Raw genomic sequence first — 25,896 nt, forward strand, 5'->3', positions numbered from 1 at the left:
GTCAGTATTGTTTTCAATACATTTTCATTGGCATAACTCAACAACAGCAATATTTTAATGTTCCTTATATTCAACACTAGTGCTTTGAAAGGACTTGATGATACTCCACAACCGAAATCCAAGGCTGCTGCTAGGTGGATTGTTGTTAAGGTACGTGATTTAAATAAAAGTTCTACTTATATATATTTTATGTGTGTGTACACTAATTGTAGTTAACGTTTAATTAATATCCAAATTTCATTATGTATTTAGTGTAATAGACAAAAAGGAACCACTGAATGTGGCTACTACGTGATGCACTGGATGTCCACGATAATCTTAGGATCTTTCAGGAATAATTGGGAGACGGTAATTGTTTATTACAAACAAATTTGGTTTTTTTATAATTGTTATTACATTATTAATTTATTTTTTTATTTGATCATGCAGTATTTTAATGAAGTTAGACCATTGGAAGCAGAGAGATTCAAGGCACTTCGCATACAGTGGGCACAGTATTATCTAAAAGTTAGAAATCAAACATAGGATGTTAGGCAACTATGTAACTTTAGGTTAATTAATTAGTTTACGTACTTTGCATTACATTTTTTACAATTGTTGTTTCATCTTAACATTGAACAACCTTTGTTGATAGCTAGTTTTTTGCTAAAATCTATTTGAAAACTGAATGCAAATGATATATGTTGTGTGCTGTGTGGTCTGATTTTAAATTTACAGGTTAAATTTTGGTTTTTTTGTAAAAACAAAGACATTATATAAAAAAAATTCCTGAAAACAACATCGGTTTTTTATAAAAACCAATGTTAACGTGGGTTAACATCGGTTTTTTATAAAAAAAACCGATGTTAACTGTCAATAGCAACACATTCGTTAACATCGGTTTTTTGAAAAAACTGATGTTAACTGTCAATCATAACACATTCATTAACATCGGTTTTCTGTAAAAAAAACCGATGTTAAAATTCAATAGTAACACATTCGTTAACATCGGTTTTTTATAAAAACCGATGTTAACGTGGGTTAACATCGGTTTTTTGAAAAAAAACGATGTTAACTATCAATAGTAACACATCCGTTAACATCAGTTTTTTGAAAAAACTGATGTTAACCCAAGTTAACATCGGTTTTTATAAAAACCGATGTTAACTGTCAATAGTAACACATTCGTTAACATCGGTTTTTTATAAAAACCGATAAAAAATCGATGTTAACGTGGGTTAACATCGGTTTTGTTAAAAAACCGATGTTAACTGTCAATAGTAACACATTCGTTAACATCAATTTTTTACAGAAAACCGATGTTAACTGTCAACAATAACACATTCGTTAACATCGGTTTTTTGTAAAAACCGATGTTAACTTTCAACATTAATATACATTTTCTGGGTGTAATTCATATTAGCAACATCGGTTATTTATATAACCGATGTTGGTAATTTTAAGTTAACATCGGTTTTTCAAAAACCGATGTTAACGATAATACTATCAACGTCGATACTTTCAACATCGGTTGAAAAACCGATGTTGAAAGTCATAAATAACCGATGTAGAAAACATATTTTCTAATAGTGTTTGGACACAGTCAACCTAACATTTTGCTAAGTTTCAAGCCAATTTTCAGGATTACTCTGACTACGTCTGCACTGTGTCAAGCTCAAAGCTTTGACTTAAGTTCTCAAATTGGAAATTAAAGAAGAAAAACTTAAAACAAAGAGATTGGGGGTGGAAAGAAAAGATAGAATATAAATGCTGAAAGTTAGAGAGAAAAAAAAAAGCCAAGTTGACAAAATTATGTTATTAGTAGAAATATTTTTGAACTCGTTAATTTTGTCTTTCTGAGATATTAATTTCATTAAGTGATCTTAATTACCTTTATTACTTAATTTATATAACTTGCCCTAATTAAGAGTAATAAATTATGTTATTAATATAAAATTAATTTGATTCATCTTTAAATATGCACACAATAAATTTAATTTTTAAATCAAAGTTTATATTTTATCAAAATTTATATATGTTTTAATTTTTATTCAAATCATTGGTTTGAAATAATTAGGAAGTCAAGATGAAGAGCCAGAACTGAAAACACAATACTCATTCTCACTCCGTCCCATTATTATGTCTACAATCAAGTATTTTTCTTTTAATAAGTCTTTTCATATTTGACTTTAACTATAGAAATCTAAAGTAATAGATAACTCTAGATTATCAGTAGTTAATTTGAGATAAATGATACTATAATATTCAATAATTAATTGAAAATAAATGACGGTAATAAATGCAAGTTTTTCATTCTGTTCGATCTTTGTAATATGTTGATTTTTTAGGCTTTTATGGGCAACCCTAAGACTTATTATGAGCTTCAATTCTTCCCCTTCTTCGAAACGAATGTTAATGTGTATTAATTTTATTTATTTATTTTTCATTTTGATAAGGATATTAAGATAATTTGTGTTTCTATATTCTCTTTCAGTACTTTGTTAATGCTATAGATAAAGGCTTCCATATTTGTGCACACATATCTCAACTTTTGTTTTTAATGTATAATTTATCGTCTACTTTTTTTTGTGTGTCAGCTACATTCTTCGAGATGCAAAAAATTGATAAACTCTATCTTTTGTTTCTTTTGGATAAGACAACACTACTAAAAATCTTGGTTTTTACAACACAGTAACAACTTCGGTCTGCCTAAAATGATGTTGTATAATAAGTGGTGGCAATTCGGTAATTATAAAGATAGCAAACAAAGACGGTGATGTAGAAACCCGTCTTTGAATTCGTGAATCATATCTTCAACAACGTTCGTGTTGTCAACACGATGTGGTTGGCACAGCATTATACTCGCGTGCTACAAGCAACACTCACGTGCGTCGAACCCTAGCCTTCGTCACTATACCCTCTAACAACACTCACGTGCCATAGCTAGCCTCGAACAAGACTCTCGCGCGCCCTATCTAGCCTCAAACAAAACCTCTGAAGACCTTCCTCAGTCACTGAGGTCTCCCTTCCTGTCAACTCCCACCGTTCGTGGCGGCGCACCCGTAGCCTGTTGTGACTCACCACTCTTACGCGACCAAATTAGGTTTGTTGTAAGATTTCTTTTTGGTCCCTCTTTTACGGTTTTACCTATTTTCGCTTTTCATTGTTTTTTTTTTCAAAATAGAAAAACAAATAGTAAGTTGGTATTTCACTCCCCTGAGTATTTCATTGATCAATCTTGGTCTTGCTGATACAGTGTTTGTATGTTGTTAGTGTTTTTATTACTGCTTTGGTAGAAGTAGAAGCTAGGTAGGTGAATAAGTAAGGCTATACTTTTCTTTGGCTTTTTATGGCTTTACTGTTTCTATGCCTAGGTGAATAAGTAGTCATAATATTCTGATTAAGCTTTCTATTATACATTAAGCAAGGTTCAGTGTTTTGCAAAAAAAGTAATGCCTAAATTAGTGTTGAATAACCAGTAACCAAAGAAAAGCAGAGGTAAAACTTTTAAAGAATAACCAATAACCAAAGTTGCATAAAGAATAAGCAGAGGTGAAGAAGCTAGGTAGGCTCTACTTTTGAAGTGGTTACTGGTTCAGTGCTGAATAACCAGTAACCAAAGTTAAATGTCCATTTACTCTTACTCTGATGCTAGTTCATAACATGTTATATGTTTGTTCCTTTTACAGCCTGGGAAGCCTGGGAATCAATTCATTTGATTTAAGTAGTTTATGCATGGAAACGTGTTAAAGAATGATAATTGAATCATTTTTTATCTAGTGTATGAGCATGTGAAATAACAAACGAGGTCACTGCTTGAGGGTATTGAAATTGAAGGCACTAGATAAAAAAAGAAAACATAAAAAAAACGGTGAGAATTGAGATGGGAACAAGATCACAATCAAAAAAAGAGAAACATGTTATATGTTTGTTCCTTTTACAGAAAAAACTTGTCATGCTTTAAACTAGACCTCCATATGCTTATGTTATCAATTACTTTAATGAGTTTCTGTTTGCAGCAAAAATTATAAGGGCCAAATGATTAAATTTATTCCAGGTGCTTGATCGTGCCATCATGTAGCCTTTATTTTTCCATACTTCGTACTCTACTTTATTGCCAAGTGTAGAAGCAGTTACTTCCCTTCACATCTTTATACAAATATTTAAGTAGGCTTTTCATTCTCCATAGGTCCATATAACCAAACTTGTCTTCCACTAAGTTCATGCGTTGGCCTTGCATTTTCCTCATATCCTTGTGGAAAACAGTTGCAATTTAGATAATGCTTAAGTAGATGTACTTGTATTGTATGATCACTTATATGGGAATTTTAGATTTGATAAATAGTTCTAAAAGAGAAGGTTCTGTACTACACCTTTTAGTTCTATAAATTGCAGTTTTCATTAAGTTAACTTTTATTAGCATATGAGCAAATGAAAAAACAAATAATGTCAATCCCATGCATACACAAATTTTACATGTTCAGAGAAAAAGAAATGCCTTTACCATTTTTTAGAAGACCCACGCTGTTAGAAATGCTCAAAATTGATGGGTCACAGCTTCAGTTATTTGAAACCCATTATAGTAAAGCTTCACTTGTGATTGAACACACAAATATCTGTTTTTGATAATCACTGCCCACTCTGGTTTGTCATTTACCAAATTTCCTGTTTTTGATTGGCTAATTATAATTCCAGCCTTAATTTTGCAATATGTTGCATCCCCTGAAATATGATGAATGAATTAAACATTAATTATATTAAAAAACTTAATTACTATTTTGTTTCTCTAATTTATTTTTAATTTTGATTTCATCCTTTTATTATTAAAATATTCAATTAGATCTTTTAATTTTTAAAAATGATTCAGTTAGATACTTTCATTTGTAGAAGTTTTAATGATGTACTTTATTTTTTTATAATAGTTTTAATTTGATCCCATTTTTATTTTCATTTGCTTTAAAAAATCCAAAAAAATAAGATCAGATTTGGTTTTAAATAGGACCAAATGAAATTTATTTAAAAAATAAGACATCTAATTGAAACTTTTAAAAATAAAAGAATTAAAAATTAAAAGACCTAATTAATTTTTTTTAATAATAAGATGATTAAACTCAAATTAAAAAAAATAGAAGAGGAAAATAGTGATTAAGTAAAAAAGAAGCTAATTGCTCGTAAAAGGTGTTATGTGACATATAATTATGTGTGACATGCTAAGTGCCATCAAGATTAAGTTTATCAAACAAGTTAGTCTCTTTTAACATGATAAATCAAAGTTTGAGTTTTTTCATTTCACTTAAGTAGATGTACTTGCATTGTATGAACTAATAAATATAGTTTTTGCTAGTTAAGAAAATCATGTGAATAAAGTACAGAACCTTCTTCACAATTGTCCTAACAACACCTTCGGTGCATGGTGGAGTTGTAAGAGAACCAACATATTCTGTTAAGCTAATATTGACCAATCAGTTTCCCTTAATTTGCAGGACTACCAAAACTATTGAGCAATACCATCGTAGCTCTTTTACTCCTCAAGACGAACACGTTGAATGTGAAACTCAGGTACGCATGTGTTCACTAACTCAAGTTAGTAGTGAATTATTAGCCCTGTCCACAACAATATAGTATATATATATATATATATATATATATATATATATATATATATATATATATATATATATATATAAATGTAAGTCTTAATGATATGATACATCTCTATATATAACAGCAGTCAATTAATTTGATCTTGTTAGTGAATATTTATTAATTTTTTGTTTTGGCAATCAGAGCTGGTACCAAGAGGTGTCAAAGCTAAAGGCAAAGTATGATTCTCTTCAAAGGACCCAGAGGTAATCACTTATGCCTCTTCTAAAGAATAGACTTGTTTTAATATATATCTAATATCTAATACCTTCTGATGAATATATTATCATGTTTTCAGCAGTCACATGCATATGTATCTTAATCACAAACAAAAGGAGTTAATTAATATAGTAACAAAGGTTAGAAAATCATAACCACCCATGTAAAGTTAATTAACTTTCCAATTGTTTTAGGCATTTGCTTGGGGAAGATGTTGGACCATTGAACATAAAGGAGCTGCAGAATCTTGAGAAACAGCTTGAAGGGTCATTAGCACAACCAAGGCAAAGGAAGGTGCGAACACATATTTGTAGAATTTCTCTTTATTGCTCTATGGATTCTTGATGGTACTATACCTTAATTAGGTTGTAAAGCATGTGCCTATATACAAGAACTGACAGCAATCTTTCCAGTGCTTTAACTAGACTATGCATCATACTGTATGAGATCATATATATATATATATATATATATATATATATATATATATATATATATAAGTGTATGTGTACGTATAATCACCGTTTCCATATGATATAAGGCTGAGGTAATGGAAAAAAATGATATAGAGGAAGGAGTTTACTTGCCAAAAGATATGTAAAGTTAACTAATTTTTTATTTTTCGTGTCAAAGTCCTTGAGATAGTTGGGATAAGCATGTTCCTTGATTGTTTGGGGCAGTGTTTGGGTGGTTCTTGGCTCGGTTTTGGAGGGATTCCAACCCCGAGGAGAATTTGGGAGGGAGTTGATTGTATAGTGGGGTTTTTTGCTTTAAGTGGTATACAGGATTTTGGTTGGATGTTAATGATGTTGGGGTATGTTAGGGTAGTGAAGCTTTACTAGTAAAACCAGTGGGAACTTTTGTGAGGACTCTTATGTTTTTCTTGTTGTGCAAGGTTCTCCCCACTCCTTGTGGGTATCCCTCTGCACTATATATTAATATTATTATTTGTCTTCCAAAAATGAACTTACAAAAACATGAATTTGAGAATTGAAAAATATAAATTTTAATTTGAAAAATTGAAAATGATAAATCTTAAACTTGAAGGACTAAAAATATATTTAAGGAAAAAAAATACGGAAAAGTGTAAAATTGAGGGTGTAAAAGTTATAATTATGAACAAACCTGAATTAAAAGTAACATTTTTTCTTAGAAATTATGTTTGTAACATTTTCTAATAGCTAAGAGAAATAAGAAGAGGATAGAGGGAAGTGTAAAAATCAAATGAATGATATAATAGAAGAAAAAAATGAATTTAAAAAAATTATAAAATCTATTCATAAGAATAATATAATTTGTTTTCAAGCTCACTCCAGGCCCACTTCTAGCAAGGCAGCAAGCGGTACCACATATGCTTGGCTGCCAAAGTATGTGCTTTGCGGTACCACATATGCTTTGCTGCCAAAGTATGTGCGTGTGTCACAATAGAGTGTGCATTCTTTTAATCCCTCGTGAAAATTGCAACGATATAAACAATGTGCATTCTTTTAATCCCAATACAACATTCAATTTTCCCTTGTGCATTTCTGAGCATTTTCTAAGAGATGAGCATCTGCAGAGTCATTAGTACTGGTCATTTGACTACCAGTAGCTCTAATTTTCTTTTGTCCAATTTCATCCGGAAGTTCAGGCTTGTCATCTTCTTCTGTAAGTTCAGGCTTGACATCTCCATCATTAGCCTTTATATAAACTTGCTCATCACTGTGAAGTCAAGGACGAAAATCAGGGAAAAAGAACAAAGAAAAGAAAGTCAAATTTTGAACTCCTCATGTGATGAACATAAAACAAGTAACAATTAACACATTTATTTTGACAGAATATGCATTTAAATATCATAGACAATTGATGCAGTTTTAATAGCACACAAGAGTATCAAGAATATCTAGGCACCAGCTCCTATGTCTTTCTGTTTAATTATGACTATTAGAAAACATCAATATTCAAAGGGCTCTTTGCAACTGGCAACACCACTTTCATGATGATATTTTATGCCAACAACTACATCTTTCAGGCTTTAGAATAATATACGACTTTCTATCTATTTTGTTAAGAAGTGCCCCATTAGCTAGGAAAATAATCTAAGTAGTTGTTATAAGACTTGAGCAACCCTTTCCTCTCGAGCTAGCTTTTATGATTGAGTTAGGCCTGGTCCATTTAATGGAAATACTTGATTTGGTAACTGTTAAGAATATAGGCAAGTATTATGGATTAAGGAAGCAACGACTCCTAAAATCAAGGGGTGACTAATTGGGAGCTTGATTCTGGGTGGCCAATTCCTATTAATTAGGATGTTGATTGCAGGGTGATAGATTGACAATTAAACATTTGTATACCCTTAACCCATCCTTCTATTATAACATATGCAGTAGGGGCACTCCCCTTTCTTGAGGTGTTGAGTGTTAGACACGTTAATTCCCACACCAACACCAGTATGGCACATGTTAGCACTACTCATTCAATGTTCACTTAAAAAAAAATTATTGACCCAAACATACTATATGACTCAAACACTCAAGTCAACACCTCCATCTCCATATGGACAGACATTTTAAGAAAACTAGTATTATAAAAAAATATTTAGTTTTTAGCATTAAGAAAAAGTCACTTTAAAATGTAATATAAAATATTAAAAAACAATGTCTCTTAGTATGTTTTGTGAGGCTCATTATAATAGAAAGGTGCATATACAAGAATATACAAATATTGGTTACTATTTTAGATCTTTTATGTTTCTCATATGTATGTGTGTTTTATAGAAGTGTCCCACACTCCCACTATCCTATATTTTTTACATTGACCATGTCAGAGCATCTGTGTTAGTGTTGGGTCTAGTGTCCATGTTGGAGTCATCTGTCAGAGTATAATAAGCATGAGGAGTGAGGACTAAGGCAAAGTGTGCTTCATCCCACAACATTTTTACTCCTCTCTCTCTCTCTCTCCCCAACACAATGACCATGGAAAACTACTCATTTAATATGATACAAATTTAAATCATTTCTTACCTATAATCAGCATGCTTTCTCTTTCCACCAGCCACTCTAGCATTGTCCTTCCAAGCATTGGCTTCAATTTCATCTCCTGAGATAATTTTATTATCAACATTATAAGGTTTAAAAACCGGTATAAATGCTTTGAAGCCACCAATATGATCAATGGTTTCCCACAGTCCAAGTGTGGACTAAAATAAAGAAAGCAACAGGAATAATATTCCCTGTATGGTGAGTACCTTTCAAAAAACATTCTTCTGAACTCAAGCACAGGACATCAGTTGCTTGATCTTTTGTTTCATTCTTGTCTGCACTATCAACTATAAGCACGTTAAGATTATGACAATCAGTCTAGCTTACAGAAGAAGAGCACAAAAAGTTGATTTATGATATACTTTTCATTCAACCAAAAAGCTAGTGATATACAATTTAATTTACCAGATAAGAAAGAGCCCACTGACATACCAAGTTGAAGACCCATTTCGGATTCAATTCTGGATGGACTAGTTTTGGTAAGGGACTCATCGAATAACTTGGTTCCGTCAAAGCCACTTGGGTCATCCCTTGCTCCACGGACACTTTTCTTTAAATCATTATGCACTAAGGATTTAGAAGTTACGCTACAGGATATGTTGTTTGACAAAGACAGTTCCAGTTCTTCTTCCTCCATGATTTGTAACGTATTTGTCTTTGTCTTCACTTCCCCACTTTGCTGACCATTTGTGTCAGACATTAAAATACATGATTCAGTCATTGGGTACCCACCAACTTCAAAAGGCAATAGGCTTTTCTCACTTGTTGCTGGAACCCATATTGTTTGGTCAACCATTGAAACAACAACAGCTGTCTCTCCTGTATCAGCAACAGACACAGACACTTTTCCTGAAAAGGAATCCTCAACATGGCATTCACTATTACTATTATGATTATCTGCATTACATTCCACCGTTGTCCTCTCTACTGAATTGGATGTTCCTTTAGAAACTTCATCAACAACACATCTAAAACAAAACCCTGAATTAGAATACAAAAAGATAGAAAAATATATCAAATCAGCAACAACACATCTAAAACAAAACTCTCAATTATAATACTAAAGGATAGAAAAAAATATCAAATTTTGTCAGCAAACAATTTTATAATTCATGTGATGGTAGCTTACCTAGGGATTTTGTTAAAGACACCCCTTTGCTAGTTAGTTTTATTTTGTTATTGGATAAAACACATTATTTTCATAGTTAATTACATCGTAAATAATTTCTAACTTTTGTTTAGATTACAATCATCTGACCATGTTTTCTGTCATAGGGAACCATAGACTTTAAATTAGCAGCTACTGTTGGTTTTTTGGAGGAAATTATAAAAACAGAGAGAAGAGAGACAATGCGTATGCAGAAAAAATAGAATTATTCTATTCTAATTCAAATTGTTCTCAGCAGCGATACAATAAATAGAAAAAGATAAACTAATTAGATAACAAGATATTAGCAAAACAGAATATTAAAACTAACTTGTTCCTTAAAGATAAGAACCACTTATTTGACTAGGCTAATCCATTAAAACTGCCTTACTCCTAAAATATAGGGAATCAACTTATTTACTAAATCCTATTTTAAAAATTGAAAAATAAAATATTATGCAGTTACAAAAGTATATCTTCAACACTCCTCCTTGCTTTTGGAACTGCAAACTCCAATTCTTTGAGTTCAAGTTTGTTGATAGGTAGTGACTTTGTAAACATGTCAGCCAGTTGATCTTTAGACTTACAATAAATTAAGTTCACTTCACCACTTTGTTGCATCTTTATCAAATAATAGAACTTGATGTTGAAATGTTTAGTCTTCCCATGACACACGGGATTGTTTGCAATAGCAATGGCTACTTGATTGTCAACAAAATTTTTAGTTTTGTTCTTTTTAGAAAATAGAATGTTTGACCTTGTTGAAGTGAGATACATTAGACATCCAATCAAGCTCCCACAATATCCTTCATCAATGTTATCAACACCTTCTTCTTTTCTGAACTTCTCATTTTGATTCATTAGTGTGCTAGCAGATTTGCATTCCTCCATTTGAAACTTCTTCAAATTTTCTTTTGCATATTTCCTTTTTTTCATGTTTAGCATTCTTTCAAGATGGCAATGATCAAGTCTCTTGTGCTTGAATTCCGTGGGTGTGACTTGAGTGAAATAGGTTGTATGCTCCTCCTCTGCTGGATCAAATGAGAAGATTTTACCTTTCATTTTAACCCTTAGAACTTCCCGGCCAAAATTGTCATAGATAAAGCAATGTTGATGTTCAAAGGACACTTTAAATCCCTTTTTAATCAACTGACCTACGCTTAGCAAGTTTTGGTCAATGTTAGGTACATAAAGAACATCTGATATTAATTTGATACCTGAACACGTTGAAATTGCAACAGTTCCTTTTCCTTTTACAGGAATATAGCCACCATTCCCAATTCTGACCTTTGAGACATTAGTTGGCTTCAAATCTTTGAATAAAGTCTTATCGTATGTCATGTGGTTTGTACAACCACTATCAATCAACCAACTTTCACTTGATTCACTACTCAAGAAGCATGTGGCCACAAACAGTTGGTCCTCTTCTTCTTGATTAGCAATCTGAGCTCCCTCATCATGGTGATTTTTGTTGGCGCAGATCACCGCTTCATGTCCTATCTGGTTGCACTTGTTACATTTTGCATCTGGTCTCCTCCAACATCTGAAAGGTGCATGACCTTTTTTGCCACAATGCTGACAAGGTGGATAATTTTTCTTTTTATCCTTACATTGGTTGTTTGCACTGTTTTCGCTGCTTGCTGGCTGATTCTTCTTGAAAAAATCCTTTTTTCTTTCATCAACTTCATGATGTTTGGCGGGCAAAGCACCTTCGACAACACGATCTTGCCTCATCAACCTTCGCTGCTCTTGAGCTTGCAGGGCATGTAGCACTTCTGCCAATGTGATTTTCGATAGATCCTTTGTGTTCTCCAATGAAGCTATAGATGCTTCATACCTCTCCGGCACTGTTACCAAAATTTTCTCTACAATTCTCGAATCAGCAAAATCACTTCCCAACAACTTTATCTTGTTGGCAATACCCAATAATTTGTTTGAGTATTGTTTGATTGTCTCTGACTCTTGCATCCTTTGAAGCTCAAATTCTCTCCTTAAATTCAGCACTTGCATGCTTCGTATTCTATCATCTCCAGCGTATTCCTCTTTCAGATAATCCCAAATTGCTTTGGGTGATTTAAGAGTCATGATTCTGATGAATATCATTTGTGAAACACCAGTGAACAAACATGACCTCGCCTTTGCCTTCTTCATCTTTCTTTCCTTGTGATTTTTAATTTGGGCCATGGTAGGATTTTCAGGCAGCGGATATATTTCATAATCCTCTTCCACAGCATCCCATAAATCCAAAGACTCCATGTAGGATTGCATTTTCACTTCCCAAAGATCATAATTCTCTCCATCAAAGATTGGAAGAGTTATGTGGGAAAAACTTGCTTCACCTTCCATGGTAGAGGTCTCGTAAGAATAAGGCTCTGATACCAATTGTTGGTTTTTTGGAGGAAATTATAAAAATAGAGGAGAGAAGAGAGACAATGCGTATGCAGAAAAAATAGAATTATTCTATTCTAATTCAAATTGTTCTCAGCAGCGATACAATAAATAGAAAAAGATAAACTAATTAGATAACAAGATATTAGCAAAACAGAATATTAAAACTAACTTGTTCCTTAAAGATAAGAACCACTTATTTGACTAGGCTAATCCATTAAAACTGCCTTACTCCTAAAATATAAGGAATCAACTTATTTACTAAATCCTATTTTAAAAATTGAAAAATAAAATATTATGCAGTTACAAAAGTATATCTTCAACAGCTACAACTTATTACACTCTATATTACTATTTATAAGATAGCAGCCAATATGTACCAAGGATGTTAATAAATACAAACCATATTGAGCTTTGAGATTAAAGGAAAAGAAAAGGCAATTAGAAGAACAAAAATACCTAGCAGAATGGCCAGTTTACCTGGGGCATAACCATGTACTGTCTGATGTACCTTCAGTATCAAATCCCACATAGAAGGCATGATACCTGTCAATAAAAGACACCTATTAGACTTAACTATGCTTCTAACAGTGTTTGTTATGAACTTATCACAAATACTTTGACAAGTTAACAAACATTTTTTTCTGCCAAATGTCCCTTACAGATGAGGTCTAAGCCTAGGCAAACATGCAATTACACATAGCTGACCAATGCAACCCCAACATCCTAGTCATAAAAGATAATAATAACCTACTGAAATTTTAGTCAATGACATCTTAAACAAAAACAAAAATCATTTCAAACAATATATCTGAAACCTATTAACCTAATCTGTTGATTTAAGTTTACCATATATCACATGAATCACAGGCTATTGATGTATCGAGATCAGAATCTCCTTCAATAGTAGCCAACCCATTGCGAACCTTGCAGCCATCACCATCCAAGCAAATAACTGCCTACAAAATGATGAAATACATAAGGATTAGTGTTATGCATTAAATGTTCAAAATGGCAAGAATGTTGACAATTATATTAGTCCGTGAACAAATTATCTGCAAGGATTTTCGTTATTTAAAAATGTTGAGGAATTTATAAATGTATTAATTGTGTCAGAGAATCAACTTATGATAAGAATCAAAAGATATTTGCATAGAGGATATATGCTCATGCAAAAATACAAGAAATACTAGAAGTCAAGATTTCTTGCCTGCAATTCTAAAATTATATTATATGGAAAAAAATTACATTTTCATCAATGTACTAAGAGGGAAATGACAGTGTGTTATTCTTCTCTTCAATGGACCAGTCATCATCTCTGCAGTCATGAAGGAAAACAGTTAAGGTTATATAAATTTATTTACTGTAGAAACATTATCAAACTGTAAAGCATTTACTCAAAATTGAGTAATGAAACTGTGAAGAATTTACTTAAAATTCAGTCATAGTGATGGATGGCTAGAATTATGCAAAATTCATGACTTTCAACTCAAACACCAATTCTGAAAATCCTAACCTTAAATTGAGTAATGAAAATAAGGCTGTCAATCATACACACATAATAGAGGAAAAGTTACTTGAAGAATGAATCATCTTCAACTTTATTGTTTCCAATGGTATCATATACCTTCACAATCATGAGTTTCACATGTTTAGTCAAGCACCAAATTTAATAGTATTTTCAAGGTATTAGATGCATTAAAAACACAAAATTTCATAATAATATTAATCAAAACAACAAAGTAAATGGCCTAAAACAGAATTAATAAAGTGAGCAAATTCAATTGTAACCTGAAGATTTATACTAAAGCAATGAAGATAAAGCAGCATTCCGCAATTTTATATCACTCACTGGAACACAAGTGATTAACTGAAACTCATTCTGGCAAAGTGGGCAAAGATTAGTGATGGTAGCCCAGTTGTCATTGCATACAAAGCAGAACCTGTGAAATAAATGTACAGAGTCAAAATTTCAGATATTTCAACATACATATTGAAAAATGAAGAAAATATTATCAGCATTTAATGGGACCAAGTGGAGGAAAAGAATGAAAATTTAACATAACGAAATCATGGTGCAAACTAATAGAGGCTCTCCTACATGCATTTAATCCCAATACAACATTCAATTTTCCCTTGTAGCTTTCAAATTTAGCACCTCCATACAACAAAATAAGCTCCACCATTTTAGGACTAACTCCCCAAATAATAACCATATATAAGACTATTTTATGTTTCCTCCAGCATAAGAACCTGAAAAAACTGTTTGTCGTTGTTGTATTCTGTTAAGCTAATCGCCATTGACCACCTATTCGATACTATGCCACTTTCCCTTTGAGCAAAATACATTGTATTCAACTTTTCATTGACACCTCTGTCTTCAAACCAGGGCCTAATCCCCTACTCCACTAGCCACTGCCACTACCATCCCAATTTGACACAGTACATAATGTTATTCCCCTTCCTTTACATATCTAAAATCAATGTAAAGACTCCAATGCAACTTCCCAACAATATCTGACAAGGCAATTCCATCGGAGGATTTTGACCCTTGAACTTTTCGATAAGAAATTTTAATTTACAATTGTAATAAAATAGTGTTCCTACTTTCCCAGCAATTTTTCAATTTACAATTGTAACATTAATATATTAATTGCTAAATCAATTGGGCTGATTGTAGAATATGCCAAATTGAATCACCGCATGCCCCACTAAATTAAATGCAAAATGAAAGCCACTCACAAACTTTTCACATGACAATTCACCAACAAATTTCTCATATCCATAATAAAAATCAAATTTACATCTTTTTTAAGATATAAATTCATTCTTTAGCAACTACAACAACCTTTAAATAAATATTTCATTGGCAAGTATCATAATTTGAATGACTCAGGATATTTCGGAGTGGTCGGTTCGGATGATATAACACTTCTCAAATGTGTATACTATATAAAAATATATATATATTTATTATAAATTTTAATTAATAATATACTAATTTGTTTATTAAAAAACATGGGTAACAAGAAGCAAAAGATCATTGACTATACCTAGGCTTGAAACTGAAAGTATAACAAGCTATTAGTTAGCCATTTAGTTATTCTAGATAGCACCAAATCATCTACCACTGTAATCCAATGGGAAGCTAATTCCTGTGGCTGTTAAGAAAGGTGATACTGTTATTTTGCACACTGTAATCCAATGTTTGAACATAACTATACTACAATTATGGACCATGTAAATATATTTCATGTCATTCACTAATATTGTATGTCTGCTGCGTTGTATACATGATGTTAACTGAATTTTTCAACTGTTCAAAATAGGTATATGGACGAATTGAGTCAAAGAGACGGTCTAGGATCGGTGTATGGATTCCTTGAGCCACAGGCTATACTAAATGCAAATGATAGACGTGGACAATGTCAAGAATACATTGAAAAATGGCTTAAGGAATCGAACCGACATGTCTATCTAGGCGCTTATTTGAATAAGCAAGTTGACTGTGTTGTGCTATAAGTTAAATGATGTTTGTGTTATTGATACATCACTGTTGTACATGCAAATGTACGGGAAATTGACAACTTATTGTTTTGTGTCCTACTAAAATACTGTCGTCTAGTTTTGTTCTTTGCGTAGAAGGCCAGATGTTCATATAAAAGCTACAATTAACAAGTTAAGTAACTCATTTTAAGTTGTGGAATTTTGGTTATAGAACCCGCAGTACTATAGTAGTGTAGCCCACATTAGCTAACAATTTTAATGTTTCTTTTACAGTGCATTTAAGACTTTGGAAACCAACAGTGAGGGGAAATTTGGTCACAGTACACCGCGGTGGATTGAACTGAAGGTTAGTCGTAAATTTTGAATTTGGATGCAAATGATTTCCATTTGGAAAACATGTTAATGGTAACGTTGAATGATTTTTCCCATTCAATGTAGAGTCACGTTCAAAGTGGAGCCTATGAGTGTGGCTATTATGTCATGCATTGGAAGTGGAACATAATCGTCGGGCAGTTGAAGACTAATTGGACGCTGGTAAATTTTGTCTTCATTTTTTGTCTTCATTTTGTAGCACTACATAACTAATTACTTGTATTTTATATTGTGTAGTGGTTCAATGATGGCAAGCCGCTAGACATCGACACGATCACAACATTAAGGAAAAAATGGGCAGAATATTTTGTAAAACTTAGAAGCATCCAATGTACAAAGCTGTAGTTCACATGCGAACAACCGCTTTGGTGTTTGTCATGTATTTCATTAATTGGTAGAAACAATTTACCTGATGTAATGACTTTTATGTGTCAATAACAATAGATATTTGTTAAAAACATGTTGTTTTGCACCTCAAGTTTGACACAATGTGTTCAATTTGCATTTGGTATTTGCGTCGGAACGATCATTGTTTGTTGTGCAAGCAACCTCGCAAATTCTGCAAGTCTTCCCAAAGGTGGCAAATGATAACTACTAATCATTTCAACGAACTACAGTTCCAAAGGTACTCTTTCTCACAATTTTCACTTCCTTCCATTCTTTAATCTCATTTTCTCTTCAATAGGATTTCTATTGGAGAAGAAAGTTTTCTTCTCATCGTGATTTTGTTTTTATACTAGCCTTTTGATTATGACAAAGAAGTACTTAACTGAAACTGCAACTGTCATCCTACTTTTTAACTCGAAAATGTTTACTGCTAAACTTAACTTCTCACTACATATTGGAGCATTTAAAACTTTAGAACTGGAACTGCAGTTATTTCTTGTGCTCAGAAAGGTGTTTCTCTTAAACTATTGTGAAGAACTATGATTACTAAAGATTACATTTTGCTTTTTGTAGGATGTTTGAGATTGTTTGGCTTTGGAGCTACTACAACAGGTCTCTAGTCTGCACATGTATTCTATTTTATACTATTTCCATGAAATTTTATTCTTATGTATTTCTTTTCTCTCTTCAATTTTTCTTAGGGCCACTGCTGAAGTGAATGAAACTGCTAAGAATTTTGGTGATGAAAAGCAAAAGCCTTCAGGTGAGGATGATGTTGCTGCAAATGGAAACAAGGAAAATCCTACTAATGAAGCTTAATTTCCATTTCCATCATTAAAATTTGTCAATTTTCCTTCTAAATATTGGGTGTATTTATACTTCTTGCATTTCTTAACATGCCTTTTATTTGTATTGTTGTATGTAGAATTTCTTAGTTAATGCTTTTAGTTTCTTTAAATTTTATAGCTTAATTAATAGCATTTATTTCTTGCTGGATAAGAGATGACTCTCGAGGAATATGAAAAAGTACTAGAAGAGAGAAGGAAGGCTTTCCACGCACTTAAGATTGAGGAGAGAAAGGTACGTAGATACTAAAGTTTTTGAATCCTTGCAGCATCTCTCGAACAACAAAGGCAATGATGACATCTTTATTAAGCTAGTAAGGCTTACGACTCTCTGTTTCCAGTCTAGTTTAGTTTTACGTATTAAGTGTTAACTCCTTATTTAATTTATTCTACCATTTTCATTGAATTACCATGGGATTTCAAAGTTGGATTTGTTTTACTTTGGTATGTTTTTAGCATTTTGGTAATTCTGCTACATGGCCCTAACGGTTTGGAACCATCGTTATTTGGATAACCTACATCCGTTGTTGGGAGCTTTGCAGAAAAAAGTTAAAAGGTAAAATGTAGAGGTAGGCAAATGGTATTTTTTATATTCTTTACAAATGTCTTACATTGATTATCATATCTGTGCCATCAAATTTATTATATATTGTGGGACTTTCAAAGGGTCAAACTAATCCGGTTATATGCAACAATACGAAACTTAATGCAATTCTAACTGTGTTAAGTCGCATGATAAAGGTTTCAGTTAATGATTAACATAGATTACCGTGGGGAAACAATTCTGACTGGAGAACAACAGTATAGAACCAAAATCGCCGATGGAAATTCATCTTAGTTTTGTTTGGGAGATATAAGCCCCTAATTGCTTTTTGCTTTAGAAAATAAATTTTCAAAATTTTAAATAAAAATCACACATTTCAATAGAAATTTATGACTGAGATTAATTGATACATGATCATTAACTTGGAATTTGGAAAACATTCTCCATTCCCTTTTTGAAGTATTTGCGGTGAAGTCAAGTTGCAATTGAATGGCAGAAAGTGGTGACATGGGGGGCTTAAAGGATATGATGCATTATACCAATTGATGGCATTTATTTAATGTTCAAGTATTGTACATTTTTGTGTGGAGTGCATCTTGGTACCTTGAGTCCTTTGGAGGTTTGACTATATCAATATAAGTTGTTGAAGACTCTTGTTGGTTGGTAACCTCTGCATGAAGGGCCATTTTGTGCTAGCCTCTATCGTGGGAAGCACATTGGCAGCCATCTTTGGTTGCTGATTGTGACACCCTCTACCCCGACATATAAATAAATAAAATATATAAAAAAATATCGGTAACCAAATTCACACGGGTAAAAGGTTCACATTCACTTTACTATTATCAATTAAAACTTATTAAAATATATTCGGCTCGAAACAAGGCCGTCAAAATTTACAAAAATATTTTGTTAAATCAGTGAGATAAAATAAAATAGACTAACATTATGCAATTAATATAAACTTATGCCCCACTGTCACATCTTATCAGAGCATTGTGTCCCGACGTCCTTCAGCACAAGGTTCCTTTAAGCACTTCACCTAGCCATCTGCTCCCCCGAACACAAGGTTCAAGATCATCACAGGATCCAAACACAAACAGCAAACCGGGAGTGAGTTATCACATTCCTAACTACTAGAGAGAAACAAAACAACATATAGTAACCAAATACAATTTACTTAGCATATCTCACATTATTTCATCACTTTGTCATTCAAAATTCACTTTTCATCCATCAATCACACTTTTCAATCATCAATCACACGTTCTGATCAAGACATAATAACACCTCAATTTCATAATAAACCATTAGCAAGCGCATGAGACAATTATGCTAAGACTCAAGCCTACATGCAATGTGGTACCATGTCAGTGAAAAACCACCCTGGGGCGCTTAGGAGTATATAACAAGACACACCACACAATGGGTTTGTCAGGTCACTCTCACTAAGTAAGATCATAGGGAGACCAGTCAGGGTCACGATGTTTTGCGAGAATGCTCCAACCATATGGGATCAGCATAGGCTTAAAGGAGCACTCAAATCCGGTGACCCCCAAGGCCTATACTCCGAAGAGTCCGTCAGGGCCTTTCCCTCCTGATTCAGGTCCAACCCCTAAAATCATTTTAGCACACAGACACTGCTAGTGAATTATACAATACCCACGACCTCACACTCGTGTCTTAAACACGTACAACATATTGCGCTACAATTTAACACTGGTTCCTAAACAGGAACCTACACTTTCTCTTTAACATTGGTTTCCTAAATAGGAAACCTACACTTTCTCTTTAACACTGCGCATTTACACTTTTCTCAAGATAACACTGGTCGGGTTATTGTACAATTCACAGCTTACAACATAAATAATGTCACATCAAGAGTTAATCACACACTTATTCACAACCAAAACTCATTCACAATTTCACATCTCATAATGTCACAATTTACCATCACATGTTTTCACGTATCTCACAATTCAACACCCGTTCTACTTTACACTTTTACTCAATCTCAAGGCAACATATTATTCCACAATTCATCACATATTTCATTTATAAGCACTGCTCATGAATTATACAATACCACGACCTCACACTCCTGTTTCACACATGTTTAACACAATTGCGCTACAATTTAACATTGGTTCCTAAACTAGGAACCTACATTTTCTCTTTAACACTGCGCATAAACACTGGTCGGGTTATTGTATAATTCATAGCTCACGATATAATTAATGTAACATCAAGTGTTAAATACATCCACTTATTTACAATCGAATATCATATCCACACTTTAACATCTCATAACATCACATCAACCATCTCATAACATTCCTAATGATATTCATAAGGTACAACATACACATGTTCATCAAATTTAACCATAATATTCTCAAACTCCAACACTTAATAATTTTTGGAATCATACTATAACACTTTACAATATTATTTACATAATTTATTAATATAAATAACTACCTCTATACATATATAAACTAGCATACATCATATTGAATCACAAATTACAAAGTAAGCTTTCAATGCACAAATTCTAAATAATTATATGAACACTTTGGTCAATTTCAATTATGATATTAACTTTTTAAATTATATATAAAAACCTAAACAGCAAGAAAAAGAGAAAATACAAAATCAATATATCTCTCTAAATTTATCCTTTATTTCATCAATTCATATTAATTAGAAAGTACTCGATTTATAGGGTTCACGCTCAACACAATAGCATATCAATTCTATAACAATTGGTCTGTCAAACATATATAATTCACTGTAATAATTATAAGGATAAAATGAAAATTACAAAAACATCCCCAAAATCCATTCCAATTGATATCTCTAAGGATCCCTACACATGTTCTCACTAATTCCCAATTGTGAATAACTCATCCCTTACCTCTAAGCGGGCTCACGTGTTTTCAGTCAGCGATAGCAACATCTCTAGCGGTTCCCTGAGATTCCCCCAATCTTTTTCCTCTAATTGCTTCGATAGAGTTCCCAAACGTCAAAGAGACAGAGAAGGGATTGAAACCTCCACTTGTACTGTCATCATGTGATTTATTTTTCTCCCTCCCAAAATATTATCTCGCAAATCCCAACGGTTAAAGCTTGCTAAACTGAATTTTGAACAACATATCCAAATTTCATGAAAATCCAACGGTTAACGAAACCGGAATCGTAGTTTTTCCGAGACAGCTCTGGGTTTCTGCGGGAAAGGAAAATGCTACAATGTGAGGGGTATTTCTCTTAGCTCAGACATAATAATATCGAAATTCCCAACGGTGAGAATGCTTGGAATTGGGTTGCGAACGTGATGCTCAAATTTCACGACGATCCAACGGTGAATGAGTCTGAGATTGTCATTTTTCTGAGACAGCTTAGGTGGCCTGCGGGAAAAAATGAGGGTTTGGGAGAAGAGAGAAAAAAAAAACGAAATTGTGAGGCAGAGGAGGCTGAGGAGTCAGTCTGAAAACTGACCTATCATGTTGCTATTTATAGCTAGGGGCATTTCCGACCTATTATTTACTCTATTTATTTATTTATTATTTATTATTTTATAAAAACAAACTTTATTTTATTCTCTATCAAACAAATAAATAAAATACCCTTTTTATTTTCTCTCAAATCATTATTTTAATTAATAATTATATCTCCTTATTTATTTATTTATAAAATCTCATCATTATTTTTAAAATTCTATTTATTTATAAATAACAATTCTTTTTAATCTAGTTTACGAAAATTGGGATGTTACACTGATTGTATGATTTAATTGTGGCTTAGCGGTAGTTTGTCAGATGACCTGCCCAAAATTGTAAATAGTTTGAAACTCAGTTATCTGTAGGTGACAACTGCTGCGGGGAATACTGTTCATAATATCAAGGGAACCTCTGGTGACAAGTTCAGTTTTAAAGCCCCAACACATGGAATGTATAAATTTTGTTTTCCTATGATAAACTTGATATATCAGATGAAGTTAAAGAGCATGTATAAATATTTCAATTATATATGAACTATTGTATGTATGCAACTCAGTGATTTTAGTCAGCCAAATCTGATCTATTGAACGTTCCTTCCTCTAGTTATCTATTAAGATTACAATGGATATTGCACCACTGTGGCACTTCTTTATCTCTAATTCTTTTTCTATTTACACAATCTTGTTTAATTCTCCCAACAATTTCAGGTTGAGTTGGTTCTTGCCCAGTTTAGAAGAGCTAATGGGAGGGTTGATGAACCAGCTGTCAGGTTGAGTTGTTTATATTTCAACTCTGGATCTTTCAACAAACCCCATGTCTCTGATGCTTCTTTGACTCTCTCAACAACCCTTTCGTTCAAGGGGTAATTTGCCAATATAAGTTCGAGAAGGGTAATTTTACATTCAAGAATTTCATTATTGTTGTCTTACAATTCCTTGCCGACTTTGATATTGTCTATGCTTGCTGTGGATTATCTAGTGGACAAGGTTGCATGCTATGTCTAAGATGAAGGTGCTGCCATGCTTACATTTGAAGCACTTTCTGAGACTTCTGAGTTTGCAAGGAAATGGGTTCCATTCTGCAAGAAGTTCTGCATTGAACCACGGGCTCCTGAATGGTATTTTGCTCAGAAGGTTGACTACTTGAAGGATAAAGTGGATGCGACATTTATAAGAGAACGTCGTGCCATTAAGGTTTGAAATTGTTCCTATCATGTCATTTTCAGACCAAAAGGAAAAGCCATAAAATTCAAATTTGAAATTTGCATGAAATATGACTAATTGAGAAACATAGTTTATACTAAAGGAAAGTCGAGTTATTGCAGAGTTCTGCTTTAAGACAAAACTTAGATGTAGGTTCTTAGGTGTTTTTAGTGGTGTTCTACTATCAAAACTGGAGTTTCTCCTTGGTAATTCACCTAACAAATGTTTGCATTAAAAATCAATATAGATTACTGAAGTGAAATTTCAATTCTGATTGAAGAATAACATTAGAAACACCTTAAGAGTTGTATGTAAGTTTTGTCCTTTGCTGCTATCTATAATTTTTCATTTTTTTCTATTTGGCTTCAAGCATTAACAGGTTGCATTTGGTGTTCACAATTGTGTTGACACAGAGGGAGTATGAAGAGTTCAAAGTGAGGATTAATGCATTGGTGGCTTTGGCACAAAAGGTTCCTGAGGATGGTTGGACAATGCAGGATGGTACTCCATGGCCTGGGGACAATGTCAGACATCATCCCGGAATGATACAAGTGAGTACCATGTTATGATGCAATCTTGGTCTTCTGTGTATATTGAAAATGCTTTGTTGACATGGCATGTTTGTATGAGTTTAAGTGTTAAACTGTGATGCTATTTTACAGGTTTTCCTTGGTCAAAATCGTGTTCGTGACTTCGAAGGAAATGAATTACCTCATCTTGTCTATGTGTCTCGTGAGAAAAGACCTGGATATGATCACCACAAAAAAGCTGGAGCTATGAATGCTTTGGTAGAGTGTCCTTCTCACTATAAAACTGAACTTTCTCAGTTTTCTTCTTTCTCCATTTTCCTTACCATTTTTCTAATGCTTTGCTGATTGATTGTGAAGGTGAGAGTCTCGGCAATAATCACCAATGCTCCTTATGTACTGAATGTTGATTGTGATCACTACATAAATAACAGTAAGGCCCTTCGTGAAGCCATGTGCTTCATGATGGATCCTACATCAGGGAAAAAAATATGCTACGTACAGTTTCCTCAAAGATTTGATGGGATTGATCGTCATGATAGATACTCGAATCGCAATGTTGTATTCTTTGATGTAAGTAAGAATTTGCTACTGTTGTTTGTGCATATATAATATACATTCATATACCTTGCAGTTTGCTTTGAAGGAAAAGCTAATATTTGTTTCAATGTGTATAGATCAATATGAAAGGTTTAGATGGCATCCAAGGACCAATATATGTGGGAACTGGGTGTGTCTTCAGGAGATAGGCATTCTATGGATATGATGTCCCTACATTGAAGAAAGCACCAAGAAAGACACGTAACTGTTGGCCTAAATGGTGCTGCTGTCTGTGTTGTGGATCTAAGAAGAAAAAGATTAAAGCAAAGTCAAGTGTGAAAAAGAAGATAAAGAATAAGGATGATATAAAGCAAATGCATGCACTAGAAAATATTGAAGAGGGAATTGAAGGTACGAAATGCCTCAAATTGGCCATGTGTTTCATTTGGAAACATTCATATGCATTCTAAGACTCTAAATAATACTTTGAGATGCATTTGGTTGAGCTTTGATCCACTATTATAATGTACTTATGTGCATACTTTTACTATCTTCGCATGCTTACAAAACTTAATAGTTTTTTAATGGCATTTTGTATTCCTCTTGAAACCTTGATCACATGAATTGACAATGAGAAGTCATCACTAATGTCTCAATCGAAGTTTGAGAAGAAGTTTGGGCAATCATCTATTTTCATAGCTTCAACACTCTTGGAAGATGGGGGTGTTCCAAAAGCAGCAAGTTCTGCTACACTCTTGAAAGAGGCCATCCATGTAATTAGTTGTGGTTATGAAGATAAGACAGAATGGGGGAAAGAGGTATGCTATTTGTTTCATATTTAAAGCCTTGAAGCTCTTTCAAGCTCTGGTCTTCCTGTACTTAGAGCTCTGCTACATTTGTCTTTCAGGTTGGGTGGATATATGGCTCAGTTACCAAAGATATATTAACAAGTTTCAAGATGCATTGTCATGGTTGGAGATCTGTATACTGCATGCCAAAAAGGCCTGCTTTTAAAGGTTCAGCTCCTATAAATCTCTCAAATCGTCTGCATCAAGTTCTTCGGTGGGCTCTTGGATCTGTTGAGATCTTTTTCAGTAGGCATTGTCCCATATGGTATGGCTATGGTGGTGGCTTGAAATCGCTGGAACGATTCTCTTACATAAACTCAGTTGTTTATCCTCTGACTTCAATTCCCTTAATTGCCTATTGTGCATTGCCAGCTGTCTGTCTGCTCACTGGGAAGTTCATTGTCCCCGAGGTAGGATTAATTTTTCTTTACTTTTAAGTACAATCCTCAAACTGAGTTCAAGTTACATCCTAGGAATACATAAACACAGGAGCAATTCTTGCATAAGTACAGTGCCTCTAGGAACCACCACTCAAAAAGCTAAAGATGTATTAAAATCATAATATAGATATAGTTATCTCTAACTTTCGATTAGTAGTACCGGTGGCTTTAGGTACTGTGCTCAGACAAAATTCAAGAATTGCTCTAAACAATAAACATAGAATGTGATGCACTTTATGGTGCTTTAAACTAATGCTTTTTTTTGTTTTCTTTTCTTCACAGATAAGTAACTATGCCAGTATCATTTTCATGGCCCTCTTCATCTCTATAGCTGCAACTGGCATCCTGGAAATGCAGTGGGGAGGTGTCGGTATACATGACTGGTGGAGGAACGAGCAGTTCTGGGACATTGGTGGTGCCTCCTCACATCTCTTTGCTCTCTTTCAGGGTTTGCTCAAAGTTCTGGCAGGAATTCAGTCAGTATTGAAAATAAGCTTCCTCCTGCCAAAAAAATTGAACAACTATCATACAACCTTACTACATTGTTGCCGTGTCTTCCTGTAAGAATCTTTTGATATTCTGTCCTTTGGTCTCTCTGTCTCTCTGTTCTTTTACTTGATGTTAAGGGCTATTGGCTATATTGTATCTAATTTTAGTTAATTGACAAGAATAACAAGCTTTTGGCATGGATTTAGCTCCTAAATTATGGTAACACACTAAAAAGTTGTGAATATTTGCATGTCAGTATTTTCATCCTTGTATATTCTAAATGAGATATAAAATCTAAGAAT

At 33.4% G+C, this 25,896-nt stretch overlaps 1 protein-coding gene, 2 long non-coding RNA genes and 1 pseudogene across 3 annotated transcripts; 3 read left to right on the top strand and 1 right to left on the bottom strand.

Annotated features, from left to right (window-relative positions):
* Positions 1-302: 302 nt before the first annotated feature.
* On the top strand, positions 303-691 carry LOC114396752. The gene is made up of 2 exons (XR_003663332.1): positions 303-348; positions 430-691. It is a non-coding gene; the product is annotated as an uncharacterized LOC114396752 (long non-coding RNA).
* A 2,127-nt stretch (positions 692-2,818) lies between these two features.
* LOC114396898 (MADS-box transcription factor 6-like) lies at positions 2,819-6,239 on the top strand. Its single transcript, XM_028359067.1, has 5 exons — positions 2,819-2,865; positions 5,463-5,538; positions 5,767-5,828; positions 6,036-6,135; positions 6,207-6,239. The coding sequence occupies exons 1-5, from the start codon at positions 2,819-2,821 to the stop codon at positions 6,237-6,239; spliced, it is 318 nt and encodes a 105-aa protein (XP_028214868.1).
* Positions 6,240-12,889: 6,650 nt separating this feature from the next.
* LOC114396750 lies at positions 12,890-13,717 on the bottom strand. Its single transcript, XR_003663330.1, has 3 exons — positions 13,645-13,717; positions 13,246-13,355; positions 12,890-12,942 (listed from the first exon to the last, which is right to left on the bottom strand). It is a non-coding gene; the product is annotated as an uncharacterized LOC114396750 (long non-coding RNA).
* Positions 13,718-17,664: 3,947 nt separating this feature from the next.
* LOC114396899 lies at positions 17,665-25,808 on the top strand (annotated as a pseudogene).
* Positions 25,809-25,896: the final 88 nt, after the last annotated feature.

The sequence above is a fragment of the Glycine soja genome, chromosome 18, assembly GCF_004193775.1.
Source record: "Glycine soja cultivar W05 chromosome 18, ASM419377v2, whole genome shotgun sequence".
In the NCBI taxonomy this organism is placed as follows: Eukaryota; Viridiplantae; Streptophyta; class Magnoliopsida; order Fabales; family Fabaceae; genus Glycine; species Glycine soja.

Coding starts and splice junctions, on each gene's coding strand:
- LOC114396898 (XM_028359067.1), top strand. CDS start 2,819: ATGTGGTTGGCACAGCATTATACTCGCGTGCTACAAGCAACACTCAC. Junction 5,539..5,766: donor ACGTTGAATGTGAAACTCAG/GTACGCATGTGT, acceptor TTTGGCAATCAG/AGCTGGTACCAAGAGGTGTC. Junction 6,136..6,206: donor CACAACCAAGGCAAAGGAAG/GTGCGAACACAT, acceptor TACCTTAATTAG/GTTGTAAAGCATGTGCCTAT.